We start from the raw sequence: 18,846 nt of genomic DNA on the forward strand, positions 1-18,846 counted from the left end.
GAGGGAGGTGATTCTGCCCCTCTGCTTTGCTCTCATGAGACCCCATCTGCAGTACTGTGTCCAGTTCTGGAGCCCCCAACATAAGAAGGACATGGACCAGTTGGAGAGGGTCCAGAGGAGGGCCACGAAGATGATAAGAGGGCTGGAGCACCTTTCCTATGAGGACAGGCTGAAAGAGTTGGGGCTGTTCAGCCTGGAGAAGAGGAGGCTCCGGGGTGACCTTATAGCGGTCTTCCAGTACCTCAAGGGGGCCTACAGGAAAGATAGGGAGAGGCTGTTCAGGAGGGCCTGTTGTGATAGGACAAGGGGTAATGGTTTTAAAATAGAGGGAGGTAGATTCAGATTGGATATTAGGAAAAAATTTTTTACCATGAGAGTTGTAGAACACTGGAACAGGTTGCCCAGAGAGGTGGTGGATGCTCCATCCCTGGAGAAGTTCAAGGCCAGGTTGGATGAGGCCCTGAGCAACCTGATCTAGTTGGAGATATCCCTGTTCCTTGCAGGGGGGTTGGACTAGATGACCTTTGAAGGTCATTCATTCTATGATTGTCATTCATCCAGCCCTAACCATTCTATGATTCTATGATTCTATGATATCTCCAACTAGATCAGGTTGCTCAGGGCCTCATCCAACCTGGCCTTGAACGTCTCCAGGGATGGAGCATCCACCACCTCTCTGGGCAACCTGTTTTAATATATTTGAGGAAGCAATTGTCTCACCAAACCTAACCTCATTTTATTGTTAGGTCTTAGGCTCTTGTTCCATATTTGACTGCCAGCAAATAGATATCCCCATCTTGAACTTTATCACATATCCCTTCCATAATCTAATCCACCTGGCACTCCAACACAGCTGTGGAATTTCACTAACATGCAATGAAAATGTCCATGACTGCTTTCCTTACAAATCTTTCCCTTCCCATATAGACAAGATGAAGACAAGATGGCTGCTCTATTGTATAGGAAGAGTAGCTGCAGATTTAGTTTCCATGAGTGTTATCTCTGACACCCATTTAGCTTCGGTGATAACTGTTAAAATGAAACATTATCATCTGATGACAAAACATTCCACTAGTATCTCATTTCTGTCAACTGTCAGTACAGACAGACGTTCATACAATAAAATTTAATACAGGTAGAGTTACGCTGCATGTGAAAAGATATAAGAACTAGCTAAATAAATGAACTCCTGTGAAGAGCTTGTTCTTTTTATTTTAATTTGCATTTCCAGCTGCAGCTAAAGAGTTTACAGGAGGCTGGGTTTTGCAAGACAGCCAGAATCAGGATTCTTGCTCATGGAAAAGTGTGACGGGGCAAAGCTTCCTTGCTTTAGAGTAAATATCAGATTTCATGGAATATTCCCATGACTGGAAGTTGTATTTTGATTGCACTCAATGGTTAAGGGAGCAAAGTACAACAAGAACGGAACAACAATAATAGTTTTTCTTTTATAAAATCTGTAACAAGTCACAGTGATGCAAAAAATCATTAGAGAGAAAATAATGATCTCGGATTGTTTTGCTGCACTCTAAGCAGTTCCTTACATCTGCAAAGACAGAAATAGAGCAGCAAGACTCAAGTCTAGATCCTTGGTATATAAGCTTAAAATCCAATTATAGAGTCTCAATTAACAATAATTTAACAATTTAGCTATATAGACACAAGCTGTATTAAAACACTCAGGAGTCCCTCATGAGTCAATCTGTCCATGTAGATTTATTTTACAAGTTGTGTAATGAATAGGTTTGAAATTCTTGTTCAATTCCTGCTGATCATGCAATCATCGAGAAGACTGGAAGGAAACTCAGTGATGGTACCCTGCAATGGTAGATTTGGAGGCACTGCCTCACCAGAAGTGTTGGTACTGATCCTTGAAATGTTACCAACTACCTGTTGTCAATGGAGAGAACAGGCATCTGGGAAGATCTGCAGGGGAAAATCTGATCTGCTTTATTTAAACCTTCATTCTACATTAATTGTGTAACAAATTTAAACTGGTACAAGAATCAGGAGTTCTAAAAGTATCTGGATTTCTCTCCACAATCTAGGTGCCTAAATCTCGATTATAGAAGGGATGTTGTAGCATAAATACTGGTTTTCATTTTAATGTCTAATTCTTGAACTAGGCCAAGTGCTTAAGCTAAAATACAGGTAAGATTAGAAGCTAAGAAGTACCTCTGCAAGAGGCAGAAGAAATCACTGTTCACATGGGCTTTATGAGTAGTGAAATTTTTGGAAATTTCCTGTAAACATCCTCTGATTTGCAAGAAGACTTTGAGTCCCTTTATGTAACTTCAATGTATTTGTTAAGTCTGAATGATGGTTTCTCATATCTTGGATAATTTCCCGTTATTTTGGACATACAAAATATGTACTTTCTGAAATCTTCAGATGAAGATAAAAGATTTTATAATCATCAAAATGTTGTTCCTAGCAAGTTTTAGATCTGATCAAAATTTGCAGTGACCAATGTAGCAGAAACTCAGTTTTCTAAAGAAGTTGTTTTTTTCATTTTAACTGAGGTATCTGTTAATTTAAGTTCTAACTAATGGACTGTAGACAACTCCGAATTCTCTCAGAAATGTGGACTGAGGTATTTCAAATATCCCGTGGAAGGATTGGTCCTGCCTGGGAACTATATGGGCACACATTAAGATAAGTAACATGAGGCTCCTATACTCAGAACAGAAAAGCCTGGGGAAAAAGTCATGCTCACTGAACGGCCAGAAATTCAGATTTTGAGATTATCAGATAAATTGGAGGCAATCTGAACTGAATTAGCCTGGGATGACCAGAGTCTTAATGGACTTTGGTTTCTTAGCTCCCACTGAGTATAACTGTTGTGTAAAATGCTAAAACTACAGTACCATTTCTTCTGGATTACTGCCTTTGAGACCTGGTTCATAAAAGGACACCGAAGTGTTAGGAACTCCCACATGTGTAAGGAGATGCAGAGAAATTTGCTGTCTTAGAAGAAAAATGGCTTAGAATGGGTTTGCTGCAGATGGCATTACCAAGCAAATGCGAACGATTGTATGTGTGTCTCCAACAATTTTTAACAATGCTGGTAGCTTTTTTCATCTGTGAATGTTCTCTAATTTGAATTTCACTTTCACTGTGGGGATTCGAGAAGCAAAATATTGATTACTTTGTGCAACATTTAGTCTGTGATAATTGAATTCAATCTTCTTAGAGATCATTGTCTCATAATCATTATTCAGTTACATTTTCCATTAATTAATTTTTGTCAAATTCTTTCTCTATTAAGACCTCGGCAATGTAGCTGCAGTACGCATTAACTGTCCAATGTACATAACAAGATACACTCAGATTAAAGGAGAAAAGCAGTCTGGAAAAGAAGCAGACAAAGAAATTGTAGAGCAAAACATCCATGGAAAGAAGAGAGTACTCCGGTTAGGCAGTACTATTTTAGGGAAGACAGTAACAGAAGAAAGATTTGGAGAAGAGGTCCTCAGCAAGATTGATATAGAGAATAAAAAAGATGGAGAAAACCTCTTTTAGAGCATTAGATGTTGACCACAGTCTCAGTAATCACTAGACAAGCTCTATACATGCACTGCTGAAACGCTGTTATTATTAACCTTGATTGCATCAAAATACAGTAATCTATCAGCAACACAACTATATTTACGTGATGGGAACACATCCCTTCATTAAAACATTTCCAGCCCTTGTGGATTTAGTCACCAACCTAATTTAACAAGTAAAATTTGCTCATCTGGCAAATCTTACTGCTTATGGGTTTGTCTATGAGCTAGTTTCCAAACTAAAGTATTGCCACAGCTGTCTGGTGTTTATACTGTTTGTTTATTTTATTAAAGGGATTATTGGAAGCTATTCAGTCTTCTCCTCATCAACCTCCTTTTAAAAATGACAACAGTATAAAATGAGAACTGTTAAGACCCATGAAATCTATCACTTGCACATACAGCTATCATGCTACATGCTCTGAAACAGCACAGGTTAATAAAACGCATGTAGTATCTGTTCTCACGCATTACTTGGGTCCAAAAACTCCTGCTCTTTTCACAGTGATAATCCTGAGGTCTCTGAACCACCATAGGAATTATCTGTCTAGTAATACCATTCTCAGGTAAGTTCAGGACACTGTCAGAAACAAAGAAAAAGGAGGCAAAAAAAAAGCATTACCTGATAGTTTTGATCATGCTGAGCCCCATTTCAACACAGCAGTGAGCATGGTCCTGGCGAGGTTCTGGAAGCCCCGACACGCAGTAGTAACAGTCCCCCAGGATCTTTATTCTGAGACAATGATGTTCCTACGTGTAAAAGCATCAAAGAGAAAGCAAAGATTTGTGGGTATGTTTCCATAATTTTAAGATGAATGCAAAAGTAGATGAAAAAAACACTGAAAAAATAATTAAAACTTGTTGCTGCACGTTTCCTGCTTGTGATCAGTACAATTTTGATTTTACATTTTCATTAAAAAAGGATGCAGTGATTTTTGTGTTATGCTAGTCAAAGCTGTCCTTGCTGATGGTGAGAAAGGTTTCATCAGTTAGGCTGGAAGCTAGGCCAAAGATTCAGAAATGCCAGCTGAGATAATGAATAACCCATTTTAGATTATATTTCTCCAGGGCATCATTTCTGTCCCCTTTTTACACTAAAAATAAATGAAAAACCTGTTTCCTCCCACTGATAATCCCTTCCTACCTAAAGTTTCCACTGTCACACTGAAGTATTCCCAACATCTCTAGGAACTGCTCAAGTATATACAAGTCAAAGATACCAAAAAGAAGGCGTTTTGCATTAGTCTGGTACTGTGGAGAAAGGACATTTATTTATTTGACATCCACCTAGAGATATTCTCCACCCTAGGAGCAAATACTGAATTTCTTTACTTAAACACATGTTAACAGTATCTTTATAGACTGAAACAGCATATTACTGAGTGATCGGACCATGATTTTAGGGAACAGAAATACCTGAGCTGCCAAAGGTTTTTCAGTTCCTAGGCAAAGAAAACAAGCGAGTTCAAGATTAGCTGCAAACTTGCCCAATGTATTCTGCTGACTTGGCGCTCACAGGTGACAACCAATGCACAGGAACCGAGACTACGATAATTTGATGACAGAGCTGCAGGTGTCTAAGGGTGAACAGTATTAAATGTTGAGTCAGGAAAGTATTTTTATGATGGAGAATCATTGAAACAGTAAGTGCAGTAGTGGCACTCAATCAGTAAAAGACGCGATGATGGGACATTTAAATAAAGACCAGTCAGTACTGGGGAGCAGGATAATGATTTTCAAAACCGGTTCATTAGATGACAGTAAAAATTTGCCTGTGGTGTTTATTTCCATTTTTCTCTTTCTCTCTGGCAACCTGTGGTAGAAGCTGCTCTAATTAAAGGAGCGGGGATACACTAAACCCACTTGGGAAGAGAGAACTTTAAGTAGGACACAGGAGCAAATGTGAATGCTGACTGTGTCTCAGGAGTTGAGTACTGGCCAAATGAATGGGACTCCAGGTTATTATTCAAGATTTTGCCTAGGAAGAATGAGGCTTTGTAGTCAACCTCAGACAAGTCTTTACAAATCTTTGAGTGGCAAAAGAATCTACACACTTGTACCCAAAGCTTTTGCAGAAGTCAGCTGAAGCTTTAAGCATGCCAGAGAGGGTAAAATCTGCTCTGGGCACAGGGCCAAAGTAGGCTGATTCACCCTGGAATCTCCTTAAACATCAGTAGGAGCTGACTGTGTTTGAAGCTTTGGTTAAGTCTCCAGCTAATACTATTGCTGGCCCTCAGAGTGCCAGCTCTGCCCAAGTTTTTCAAGGAAATTCAAGACTAAAGTCAGACTTCTGAAATGTCAACATTCATGTGTAACTCTCCTCTTCCCTCATCCCCTTCTCTTCAGTCTCTCTGCAGACTCACACAAGTGAGCACTGGGTATTTTTCATGTGGTTGCAACTGAAAACGTACATCTTAAAATCCATCAAATTTTTTTTTCCGCGTTTCCTCCTCAAGGGCAAGAATGAGAGATTTGATTTTACCACACTTTCCATCTAATTTTTTTCTATAGCATGAAACTAGGCAACAGTAAACCTCATTAACAAGTAGTGAGGATTCATCAGAATAAATCAGTGCATGTTAAACTGTTAGTGGGCTTCCTTAAGCTTCTCTCTGTATTCCTTGGATAGAAGAAATGCAAAGAGATAAAGATATTATAAAACACAGATTCTAAAGTACTTTGCTTTTAGTAATAGTGCCATTAAGTTGATTATATTCTAATTGTCATTTGCTTTTATATCCACAAAGTAAAAGGAGCATTTATAACATCGTATGAGTTCGGCTAATGTGGAGTAAAGCAAAAGACAGCACTTTAAGACCATTCAAACCCACATTACATTACAAGTGATAACCTCATGGTATAATACAGGAAAAAAAAAAAAAAGGGAAAACCAAACAATTTCCAGAAAAGAAAGAAATGTTTCAAGTAGTATCATATTTTAGTATTATTACATTTTTACATGCAACATTCATCATGTAGTTTTGCACCTATGGTACCTGCCCATCTGATGATGTGGGAATCCCTTGTTAAGTGAGCATCTAATTCAGCACAGTTAGAGAACACAGTCTGCAACAGAAAAAGACCTCAGCTGCTCTGTTCTTAATGACTCATTTAAACTGGCTGAAGTGCTGATTCCATTGAAGACAGATGAGACCTCTGCCACCTGGCTGCATGTTTCCTCTTTCGCTGAAAATCAGAACAAGGCAGACCACTTCAAAAAGACATGATTTTTATAAGAATAAGTGACAAGAATCTTAATGCCTAACAAGACCTGCTAATGCGGGTTTGATGTATGCAAATAGGAGTGCATGTGTGTGTCATAGGAGATCGGTTCAGGTGCACATGAATGTGTGCTTTTTCTTGTCATGATACGTCGTCATCTCTACGCTCGTTTGCCAAAGCTCAGGAAGTCATCTATGGAGTGAGATATCCAAATGGAGATGACTATATATAGGTGTCCGTATGTCAGCCAGCAGTCAAAACTGTCATTACAGTCAAAGGAGAGCCAGGCAATGCAGTCAGGGAAGCCTAGAGACCGATCCAGCTCACAGCTACAGCAGTTGGCTGGGCTTCATTTCAATTGTCTACACATAAGCTTATGGTGCATCAGTAAGACCCCTGGGTATGTGAGGCACCCACACAGGAATAACAGACATGACATAAGACCTATGTCCCACTGGAGCAGTGCAGGGGCCAGGCAGGGTCTCTCTATTGGCACAAGAAGCCACAAAGAGCACTTAAATGACTCCTCCTCTTCCTTATTTTTCCTGTTAGTCAAATCATTATGACTGTTAAACAACTGTGTTACAGTCTAACTATATTGCCCTTACTGTTTTTATTCTTCTCTTATTATTCCCATCATACTTATTTCAAAAGTAAATTATGGATTTTTTATCACCGGAAATGTTTCAGCAAGAAGATAATTCAACAGCTGCCAGGAAGGAGGGCTAATGGTATTTGCCTTTGGCAGAGGAGGGCTGCGTGATCTCCTGAGATGCCCTCTGATGACTCTGTAGTTTAATCACATCTACAGTTGAGTTTAGATGCTTTGTCAGGCTGGTTGTATTAGTACATTAAGGTTAGGTTCATGGCTCATGTGGGTAGCCATGCTGTATTTGTAAATAGGAAACTGAGTTTTGTGAGATAGGAGGCTGAGTTTTGTAAGTGAAGTGCCTACCTACTTTTCAGCAGTACAAAATGATACTAACAGCATTCAAGATTTTCCTCACACTACAGCTCAAGCTGACTTCCTAACGCCATCTCACTGCAATGGTATCTAAGAGTTGCAAGCTGATATTAAAAGAAAATGAATGTAAAATATAAATATATAGGAAGAAAATGTAAAATGAATAAATTATTTAAATAAAAGAAAATGGCCATACAGGAGCTTTGATGCAACAGATATTACATGACAGTGTTAAATCCTTACACCGTTGTCAGGCGGCTACGAATTTCTCTTTATTTTACTCTATTCCTCTTCCTCTTTCGATAACCAATTCCAGAAGTTGTCCTTGGCCATGTAAATGACAGCTGATATTGTACAGACTTTCACATTAGTATCTATCAGCCTCATACCCCTCCCCATACTCACTCATTAATGCCATTTACTGAAGGTATCGATTAATTTCTCAGCATGTCACAAATAGGGGCTACTTTTCCCCTTATTTGCAGCTTCTGATTTGCTACAAGTGAAAGATTGAGGGACCTGATTCTGCCAAGATCAATTGAAATCAGTAGAAATATTGCCTGGGGATATTGAGCAGACTCAAACACTCAACTGTTAATAATAATAATTTTAGGTGAATTCAGTAGCAATCTATAAGAAATCTTTTTCCCAATCACCTTAATCCAAAGCAAAAGAAAATATGCAGATTTTTCATAAATAATTACCTCATTCATGTGAATGATTTATGTTTAAGCTTATTAAATACATCCTTAGTGACTGGAACGGAAGCAAAACAAATTGGCATAAAGTGGAGCTGAAGAAATGAGTTGCTCAAATATCAAGTTACTGAAAGACACAGTCAGAAACCTCATTAATATTTCTTGTTTCCTTGGGCTAAATTTCTGACGAGGGGAAAAAAGTGAATGTGTTTTATAAGTTATGCTGCTTTTTCAATTCTGCCTGTGGTGAATTAATCACTTCAGCTACTTTTGAAGAGAATCCCGTAGGCTAGCAAACAGCCCACAGAAGAGTTCTCATTCGTGATTTTTATAATTTCAAGGTAAAATTTTAGAACATAGTGGATGAGAAATTACTGAGGCTGAACTGTAGAACAAAGAGATCATACATAGAAATCTCCTTTTAAAAGGTGGCCAGAGTGGGAGGAGGCAGGACTTGGCCTTTGTGTACAATGGCTCAGTTCCCGAACATTTGCCAAAGGTATAGGAAACCTAGATAAAAGGCCTTTCTCAGCATGAATGGGGTCTAGGCCAAAATTCTTAATCAGCAGGCTGTTTTGGGGTGGGCTGGAGAGAGAGGTCCATCCAAATTCCTCCTATTGAAGCTCTGTTGCTCTGGAAAATAGAGCTGGGACCGTGACAGAGCCAGATGGAGGGAAGTTCTGAAGTCCAGTGATGTAGGTAGAAAGGAGGACCAGGTTTGGGTCACAACTGCAAGGAGTGTTTCTACTTTTTGTACACATAAAGGGAAAAATGCTGCAATCTTTCATCATCTGTCTTTCACCAGGGAATAGTTAAATGTAGCCCTATATTAAATTCTTTTTACATAGTTTAACAGATCACGTAAGGAATGCTTTCTTTTTTTAGAATAGCCTATAGCAGGGTGGTTAGGAATTCTCCAGGCTGGGTTTAGTGTCTCTCATGATGCAGAATGAACTGAGGCACGTTCCTGTGTGTTTTCAATGCTTCTGTCCCTTGCCATGCTGTGGAACAAAACCAGCTGTGACTGTTGTGTCTGGTATGCAACGATTCTTGCCAGCTAGTGTTAATTAGTAGATTATGGCATAAGTACTTTTAGGCACAGAAATCCCTGTTAGAAAGATTCAAGGTGTGTTTCTTTCCTGCTAAGGCAGGAGCAACTCTGCACGGAAATTCTGCCCCTTAGCAATTTCTCGAACTGCAGATACATAAAGGGTGAGGTGGACTTTTCTCAAGAAAATATTTGTGAAGCTTGAATTTCATTCAAATCCCAATTTAGTCAGAAAAGCGCTGGGTTTTTTTTTAGGTTTGAATTTACATAACTTAGTTCATATATCACCAAGAAATTTTGAAATTGAAATTTTATTTAATCTATATATCTATATATCATTACACGCCTGTAGACTATCACTTCTGAAAGTGTTTTCTGGACTGCTGTTTTATTTGACTCTTCAGGTCTGTTGATAATTTAGTGGGCTCTGAAATACTATAACTTTAGTAAGAACATTGCTTGATAGTATTGTTTATTCACTCTGATGAGGAGGGAAAATACCCTAGAATTAAGCACTGCAAAAAGAGCACTCACTCCATCCGATTACTATAAATTCATACAATGTCCTTATAATTAACTAAATATCACATATGTACACTCATAATCCAGTTAACTCTGCTTCTTAATACAGTACCCCAAACATATATGCATGAAGAAATTCACACTTTTATTTACTGGTATATATGTTGAATTAGACAGGTTTTCTTAAGGAGTCTCTGGAGTCCTGTGGGTTATGTTTTTGAAGAGCATTTCACAAAAGAGCAAAGCACTGCCAGCTCAGAGGTTAAATGGGGCAGGGAACAATAAAGCACTGGAACAGGAGTGTCTTTATGGAGGAGACAAGAGCCTTTAATGCCCTCCATTCTTTATTCTTTGATACCAGCTGGTTCAGGTATTGTACTGGGCCTATATGATGATGGGATCTTGTCCCATCTTAGTTAGGCTGGTTTCCATCCCTGGCAATGCTAGTCACAAGTAAGACTGGTAATACACCTTTGGAGGAATTTTTGGCAGTTTGTTTGCAATCTCCGAAAACAGAAGTTAAAAGCTTGCAGAAAGAGACCACCTCTCTTAGGAAAAAAGAAAAAAAAAATTCATCGATTCTTTAATAAGTGAAAGCAACTTGTGATTCACGTTACATGCATAACTCTCCCACTGGCACTCGGCTAGTGACACAAAGAGAAAAAAGGCTCATATAAAAGTGACAATTTTCCATTCAACATCTACAGTTCTTCTGAGTAAGAAGCACTGGTATTCTGGTTTATCGTATGAGAGCTGATGACACTGTAAAGAGATGAAGTGTCTCACAAGCCAGTCATTTTATTCTTATATGAAACCCACGGATTTTAATCTTTCAGGGGAAGATTTCTGTTTCAGTATCAAAGTTTCATATTAAAGATGGGTCCAAATTCAAACCTAAGATCCTCTGTGTGTTTGTCTTTGTGTGTGTGTCTAAATTAAAATGTTGTGGCTTGATTTTACCTTCAGGTCTCAGTGATGTTGGACTACATCTCAGCTGCTGTTGCGACAAAGCCTACAGATATTTGCTCCTCTATTTAGGGTTTTACTCTTTCCTCTTTGTCGTATCTGAAACCGAATCTACACACAGTGTAGATATGTTTAGAAACATGACAATTTAAATCATAGCATCAGCTGACATCTAGCACTGCAGAGAAAGCAGAGGGAAAAAAAACATCAAAAATAACTATTATTTTATCAAACCAGGGCCTTTTTTAGGCTTAAATATCTTACCGAATGCCATCTTATTTCCCTTCTCTCCTCAAAATTTCTGCCTAAGGAAAATACTAATATTCATTAAATTTCTGTTTAGGCCTTTCAGTAGATAGACAGATATATAGGGAAATCTTTTCTTCATCTCTATTTTATGCTGTTATTTTTTCTTTCCTTGAAATTGTCACTTCTATCTTTAATAACCATAAATCTTTCACAAATATCATAGAGTGATTAGAAAGAGGAAGTAGCTGTATCTAACATAATATTACATTTCTTTCTATTAAGAAATACTGAACTGAGTTCTAATTTTTATTCAAAGTATTCTGTGATAATGATACAGATATTATGGAATTCATTGTTATTAATTATATGCATCAACATATACTGTAATGCTTGATGTAATCTACTGAAGATTAAAAAAAATCTCAGAGCTCTCATTGTTTCTGCATTGCACAAAACCAGGAAGGCTGAATAAAAGAAACAAGAAACTAAGATAAATTTTATTTTTCAGTATGTTGTGAAATAGTGTCTTATTTAGTATTATATGATTTATATAAAACGATAAAGCAGATCAAACAACTCTTTACATGTGATTATAAAATATTACTTTTATTTACAAATAAATAAAGATTTATAGGGATTTTCATTAAAATCTAAAGAAGTTACGTCAAACTTTCTGCTATTGACCTCTTTACTTTGATGATAATTCTTAGCAAAACCCAAGAGTTTGAGCAACAATGTCTATTTTAGAGAGTTATGATGACTGTAGTTAAGCTGATTAAGAACTAGATAAGTGATAGATCTGAAATCTAGATATGAATGTGTAACCTTCATTAGTGGACGATTCTTCTAGGGAAATTTTGAAAGGACCACGTTCCAAAAGGCCTGTCAAGGATTTACAGACAAATACAAAACAATTGCTAATAACATGTACAGAAGGAATAAGACTGGTAGAATGATCAATTACCATGCAGGCACGGTTATCATAATCGGACAACAAGACAATAATAAAACCAACATACTATGTTTCAGTACAATAATGTCATCACTGTATGTTCAGAAATCTATGATCTTGGACAGTGATCAGGAAGGAGAGAATAGGAGGAATGGAGATAATCTGCCTCCATCACACTAGTGGAGGTTAGTCCAGGAATTATGCTTTCAGTGCTAGTACCTGTGCCTTAAAAGAAATTCTGAAAAAATGGAGGTGGTCTAGAAAACTAGCCCCAAAAATTATTTGAAGGAATAAATCTCATAGAGAAAACAGCCTTACAATGAGCTTGGTCTCTTTCTTCTATCTAAAGGAAACCTGAGAAGTGGCTTAATCAAAGCACACAAATGTATTCACAGGGACCCCAGCGCTGAATACAGTATTCCAGGTGGGGTCTCACAAGAGCAGAGTAGAGGGGCAGAATCACCTCCCTCGACCTGCTGGCCACGCTTCTTTGGATGCAGCCCAGGATATGGTTGGCTTTCTGGGCTGCAAGCACACATTGTCGGCTCATGTTGAGCTTCTCATCAACCAGCACCCCCAAGTCCTTTCCCTCAAGGTTGCTCTCAAGCCCTTCTCCGCCCAGCCTGTACTTGTGCTTGGGATTGCCTTGACCCATGTGCAGCACCTTGCACTTGACCTTGTTGAACTTCATGAGGTTCTCACAGGCCCACCTCTCCAGCCTGTCAAGGTCCCTCTGGATGTCATCCCTTCCCTCCAGCGTGTCCACAACACCACACAACTTGGTGTCATCTGCAAACTTGCTGAGGGTGCACTCAATCCCACTGTCCATGTCACCAACAAAGATCTTAAACAGCACTGGCCCCAGTACTGACCCCAGAGGAACACCACTCGTCACTGGCCTCCTCTTGGACATCTAGTCGTTGATCGCAACTCTTTGAGTGCGACCATCCAGCCAATTTCTTATCCACCAAGTGGTCCATCTGTCAAATCCATGTCTCTCCAGTTTAGAGACAAGGATGTCGTGTGGGACAGTGTCAAATGTTTTGTACAAGTTCATCTTCTGCCTTTCAGAGGATTGACCTAGACAACTGGATTACTCTATTCAATTATGCATAGAAGAGAAAAGCAAATTCAGAGACCAGGAAAGAAAATGCATGAAGGAGGCTAAAGTCTTGAATTTAGAGACTGGGACATTCACCTGAGAGGTGACTGGCCTGATAACGAAGTTTTGCAGGCAGAGAAGCTTTGTCATCTCCAAATCCACAAATTTTTATGTAAGAAATTAATTCATTGACTATGTTAGATAAACTGGTATATTTATTACTGTTTCTTTAAAATAAACTCAGCTACATTTTTGGGATACCTACTCCTGTGTGGACACATTCAGGGTCCTCCATGAATATTTATCAGTTTAGGACTGCGACAGGAAGATTTCTAGAGGGCTGGAGTACAAGATGTATGACAAATCACAGAGAGCGGGGAAACCTCTGGGCATTTAAAGAAGCAAAATTTGCGGTTTCTATAAAATATTAAAACCAAGCAGTCAAGTGTCTTCAGGGTTAACTGGCTAGTGAGGGAAGATATTCTGTATTACGCTTTTAGATTTAAATGCTTTCCTTGTTCTTAACTGCATTATTGGATCTAGTCCTTTTATGCAAAATCTATTGGCTAAATACAGTTTATGGGATGATTAGAAAACATGGTTAATGATCATAAAAGAAGAGTCTGTTCTACCAAGAAGGCTAGGCAAAATTGAAATGTCAAACAGGCAATAAATCATATTGTGTACATATTTTTCCTAAAATAATTATGACATACATGTATTTAATTTGTTTTAAAATATGTTTCTTCAGTTAGGGTAGCTATTTTTGTCAAGCCATACAGAAGCAAACATTACTCCAATAAGCTTTTTAAAAGACAAGACTGAGTTAAATTCTTTCACTCTGCTTGGTTTTTAATGTAGATCAGAGTTGATGAAGTATTTTTTGTTTGTAAAAAAAAATTGTGAATTGCATTTACCAATTTGACAGTGTCCAGGCAATGGGTTATGGCATCACTCTGTACATGAGAAAACACATTGCTATTTGAGATAAAAATAACTGACTCAAAAGAGATTTGAATAATTATGGAAGTCTTGACTTTCTTGCTTTAAATTTGCAAGCTAAGAGGCAACAACAGGTCTTACTGATGCCTGTGCAATATGTGCACAAATATCCCATGCCCCTGAACCAGAAATCTGTAAAAATCAATGAGGGATGTAGATGTGTACATCAGAGTAAGTCACTCTAGGCTCTGTTTATAGTAAATAGAGAACATCGGTAATGATATTCAGAATGTAATTTCTGTTTTCCCATAGTAGGTGCATATATTTGGTTGGATAAATTACAAGCTAAATTCCACTAAATGTATTTTACTGCCTACACTAGCAGCCTTATCAGCCAGCTCAGATGTTGATACCTAAAGATAATTACATGAAATGAAACTTTAACCAAAGAAACATAAAAAAAGAAGAAAAGAAAATGCAAGCCTAGCAAAATTGAGTGTATGTTCTGCTTGTATTTCTGTGCTTTGCTTTGTTTCTAATCAGTACTAATTAAATAGCCACTAATTTGCCTAATGTAATAATTCCGCTACTGTGTTTAGTTAATTTCATTGTTGAGTTAGATAGAGCCCAATCTAAACATTGTAAAACCTGCTAGTAACTAACCTTTACAATGACTATAGAGGCCATCTATATGTTCTTTAAACGGATAGGTCCTTTAACCTTCGTCAGTTCTTAGAAGGAAAGTCAAAATAAAGATAGAGTCTTAAAAAAATGTTGTTTTCCAGCAAGGATCAGAACTATAAAACTTTCTTAGAAACTTCCATAGGTGATATGCTTTCATACCATTCTTGGTCTAGGACTACACAAGCACAAAGTTCTGATGACTACCTGAGCATTCACTTGCTATCAGAACCCATCACTTTTGATAAAACTTGTCAGTATCTTCCAACCTCAATGGTTGTATAAAATCTCATCGGGAAAATCTGGATGAATATTATTCAAAGTAATCATAGAGTATTTCCCAAAACTCTCAAATACAGCGTTGATTTTGTATTGTTTGCAAATAAACTATGTTTAACTCACATGTGCTAGTCGATCAAATCTGGCAAAGAGTTCATTCAGCATTCGGACCAGTTCCTGGGCTGACAGAGTTGTGGAGAGGTTGGTAAATCCTTTAACATCTGCGAAAAGAATGCTAAAAAAAGAAAAGATATTATTATTGCAGACTATTTCGTTTGATAACTGAATGTGCTAAATTACCTTCTAGTAATTTACTAGTGAAGGACCATTTTAAAGTCATGCTACTTTTGCTCTAGACTTTTGGAGATTCTGGAGTAATGAATGTAAGTATTGAATGGACTAAAGAAATACCACCAAGTATGAGAAAGCGTTTTGCCAAAACCATGTGTTACCCAGTTTTGGATTTTCACGTCATTCAGGAAGATATATTTAAGCCTTAATGAGCACAGTTGTCCCACTTATCAGTGAGAAGACTGAGGCAAAGTGCACCATAACATAGAGGACTCTATAAACAGAAAGACTATCTGTTAGTAACTGACAGTGTTCTTTGAGAGTGGGTTTATTTGTGGCTGGTTTTTAATGTGGGTTTGACTTCATTGATTTAAATTTTTAGTGTGATTTTCAGGCTTTACTTATCTATGTGTCACACAGGACTCAAATCCTGAGACAACAGATAGATTCATGACAGTCTTGATATGTACCAGGCTCAGGCCAGCTTTATTGCATCTAATTTTAGAGATTTGACAGAATCACCTGAATTAGAAGCACAGTATCATCTATTTAAGGTATGAATTTTTATTTGGATGATTCCTTGTTCTTTCCATTGACTTCACAGGGAGCCTGATGTGATCATATTTCAAACTTTGGTGCATCAAATTAGGTGACTGAAGTTACGGTAGGATCTTGGTCAATAAACTAGTTGCAATCAGAGCTCTAACCTATATTTCAGGAGCCAGTGAATTTTCTAGGCATGCAATTTTGGCTATTCACCATGCCTACAATGAATATATGTGAATATACAGAAGCATACACATACACACACAAAGTCTGTGGTGTGTAAGGTATCACCCAAATCAAAGCATGTAACACCTCAGTACTTAGCAGCTGAAGAAAGGAAAGTATCATCTACTTTTAAAAGTAGTTAACACTCAAAAAAGACACCTGTCATGCTGGCACAGACTGGAAAAAGCCCAAATAAACCTCATTCGCACTTCAAAGTCAACTAATGGCTGGTATTACAATTTGAGTAGCTGAAGAACTTTTGTGTGTGTGTGAAATGAGATCACAATTTGACAGAGTCTGAGAATCATTAATATAACCGATAAGAAATATAGTAATGACCAGGTGGACAATAAAATATGACTAATGATAATTCAACTGATCTTCAAATGCACAGGCTGGTAAAGGTATGTGTGGGGATTAAGAAAGTGGCTCACAAACTGGGTAACATTTTCACCAGAGAGAAAATTGAAATTAAAAGTTGAAGTACAAAACAATCTAAAGAGAAATGAATATTAGTAATAACCAAAATTGACAAAAAAAAAATTCACACGAGTAATTTCTACAGTTTTCATTAGTAAAACAACAAAAAAACCCTAATTGGATACTAATTTTAGGGATTTCTGTCCAACGGTTTAAATAGTGTTCAGTGTTCAATATTTAGGGAAAAATAGGGTAAAAACCAGTTTTGAAAAGACCTAGTTCCTGGTAGCATGCATAGGAACCAAACAATATCTGTACTCTAAAGCACACAGAATCTTCATTTTAACTCTCTTTCAAGTTAAAATTATGTTTTGACATTTCACCCCTGACTACAACTCTTTTCCATTCAAACAGAGGGTCATCTTCTCCGTTATTTTAATTCTTCTATAACAACAGTTACTCTGATAATGAAAAAGGGTAATGGAAGATATTTTAATTTAGTGTAATTCAAACCTTTTTTTAGAGACCTTGATATTTTTCACTGGATTTAATAAAATAATATGTCTGAGATACTGCAAGTCAACAGAAGAAGCAGATAATCAATTTACTCTTTTGCAGAAGTTCAAATTATTTTTACTGATCTTGTCCAGACAAAGCTCTATTTGAGCTTCATCAAAAGGCAAAGCACATGCTTTCCTAGCAAACTGTTTCCTATCATATCCAAGGATGCTTATTTTTCACTTCTTTCAGTGACAGGCACTCAATCATCTGCCCTTGTGGTTTGGGAAAACTTATGGAAAATGTTACTGGCTTAGCTAAATGTTCTGATGGTCAGAAATCATAATAAAATCAGAAATTTTGTAACATCATGGAGCAGAAGGTGATCATTCTAGTGTAAATGTACAATTCGGACTTATTACCCTGAGTAGCAGCTCATGGGATAGGTATCACCTTCCTGCTAACTAACTTTGGGATAGACAAAATTTAGAGAGGGGAATAAAAAAGGGAAATGGAATTAGAAAAATAATAAGAATGATTGAATGAAAATGGCTACTAAAAAGAGGAGTCACATGACATATTTACATCTTGCAACCAATCTCAAGTACAAATACAGACTGGGTGGAGAATGAATTGAGAGCAGCCCTGAGGAGAAGGTCTTGGGAGTCTTGGTTGATTAGAAGCTCAACATGAGCCTGAAATATGTACTTGTAACCCAGAAACCCAACTGTATCATGGGCGGCATCAAAAGAAGCGTGGCCAGCATGCAGCAGAGTCTGTCCCTCTATTCTGCTCTTGTGAGACCCTGCCTGTAATACTACACTCAGCTCTGGGGCCTCCGACATAAGAAGGACATGACTTGTTGGAGAGGGTCCAGAGGAAGGCCATGAAGATGATCTGAGGGCTGGAGCACCGCTCTGAAGACAGGCTGAGGGAGTTGGGGCTGTTCAGCCTAGAGAAGAGAAGGCTCCAGAGAGACCTTCTAGCATCCTTCCAGTACCTAAAGGGGGCCTACAAGAAAGCTGGAGAGAGATTTTTGACAAAGGCACGTATTGATAGGACAAGGGGTAATGGCTTTAAGCTGAAAGAAGGTAGATTTGGATTAGATGTAAGGAAGACCTTCTTGCCTCTGAAGGTGGTGAGGCACTGGAAGAGGTTGCCCAGAGAAGCTGTGGATGCCCCATCCCTGGAAGTGTTCATGGCCAGGTTGGATGAGGTTTTGAGAAACCTGGTGTAGTGGAAGGTGTCCCTGCGCATGGCAGGGGAGTTGTAACTATATAATATTTGAGATTCCTTCCAACCCAAATCATTCTATGATTCTATGATCTTTGAGACCATCTTACAATTCTTCATCTCATTTATCAGCATATGAGGTCAACCAGAAGGTTGCGGCATAACCTGTGTCCACATGCAGGCAGGGCTCTCCTTTCTGTGCAACCCTGACCGCTTAATTAAAGAGAAAAAAATAATAAATGGTCCAGCCTCCAGTGTTCAATTTAGATGAGTCTTGTCATGGTACAGGCATCCATCCATCTTGATGAGTAAAAGAAGGCACCAAAGTGCTTGTCTGCTCAGGGATTAAACAAGGGTAAACTAATTTTTTAAATTATGAATGAATAAAGCAACAGAGGGGAAACTCTCAAATAAGAGACACTTAGCAGCATCTGAGACCTTAAACATTAAAAAGAGGCTC

The 18,846-nt window shown here is 38.1% G+C and overlaps 1 protein-coding gene across 1 annotated transcript in view; it reads right to left on the reverse strand.

Annotated features, from left to right (window-relative positions):
- The window catches only part of ADCY8 (adenylate cyclase 8), a 131,891-nt gene that overhangs the window by 63,003 nt on the left and 50,042 nt on the right, over positions 1-18,846 (reverse strand). The window contains exons 4-5 of the mRNA XM_086609564.1: positions 15,297-15,408; positions 4,171-4,298 (exon numbers count right to left, since the gene is read on the reverse strand). Coding sequence (XP_086465690.1) covers positions 4,171-4,298; positions 15,297-15,408 — 240 coding nt within the window. The remainder of the gene's footprint in view (positions 1-4,170; positions 4,299-15,296; positions 15,409-18,846) is intronic.

The sequence above is a fragment of the Tauraco erythrolophus genome, chromosome 3 (genome assembly GCF_009769465.1).
Source record: "Tauraco erythrolophus isolate bTauEry1 chromosome 3, bTauEry1.pri, whole genome shotgun sequence".
Taxonomy (NCBI): Eukaryota; Metazoa; Chordata; class Aves; order Musophagiformes; family Musophagidae; genus Tauraco; species Tauraco erythrolophus.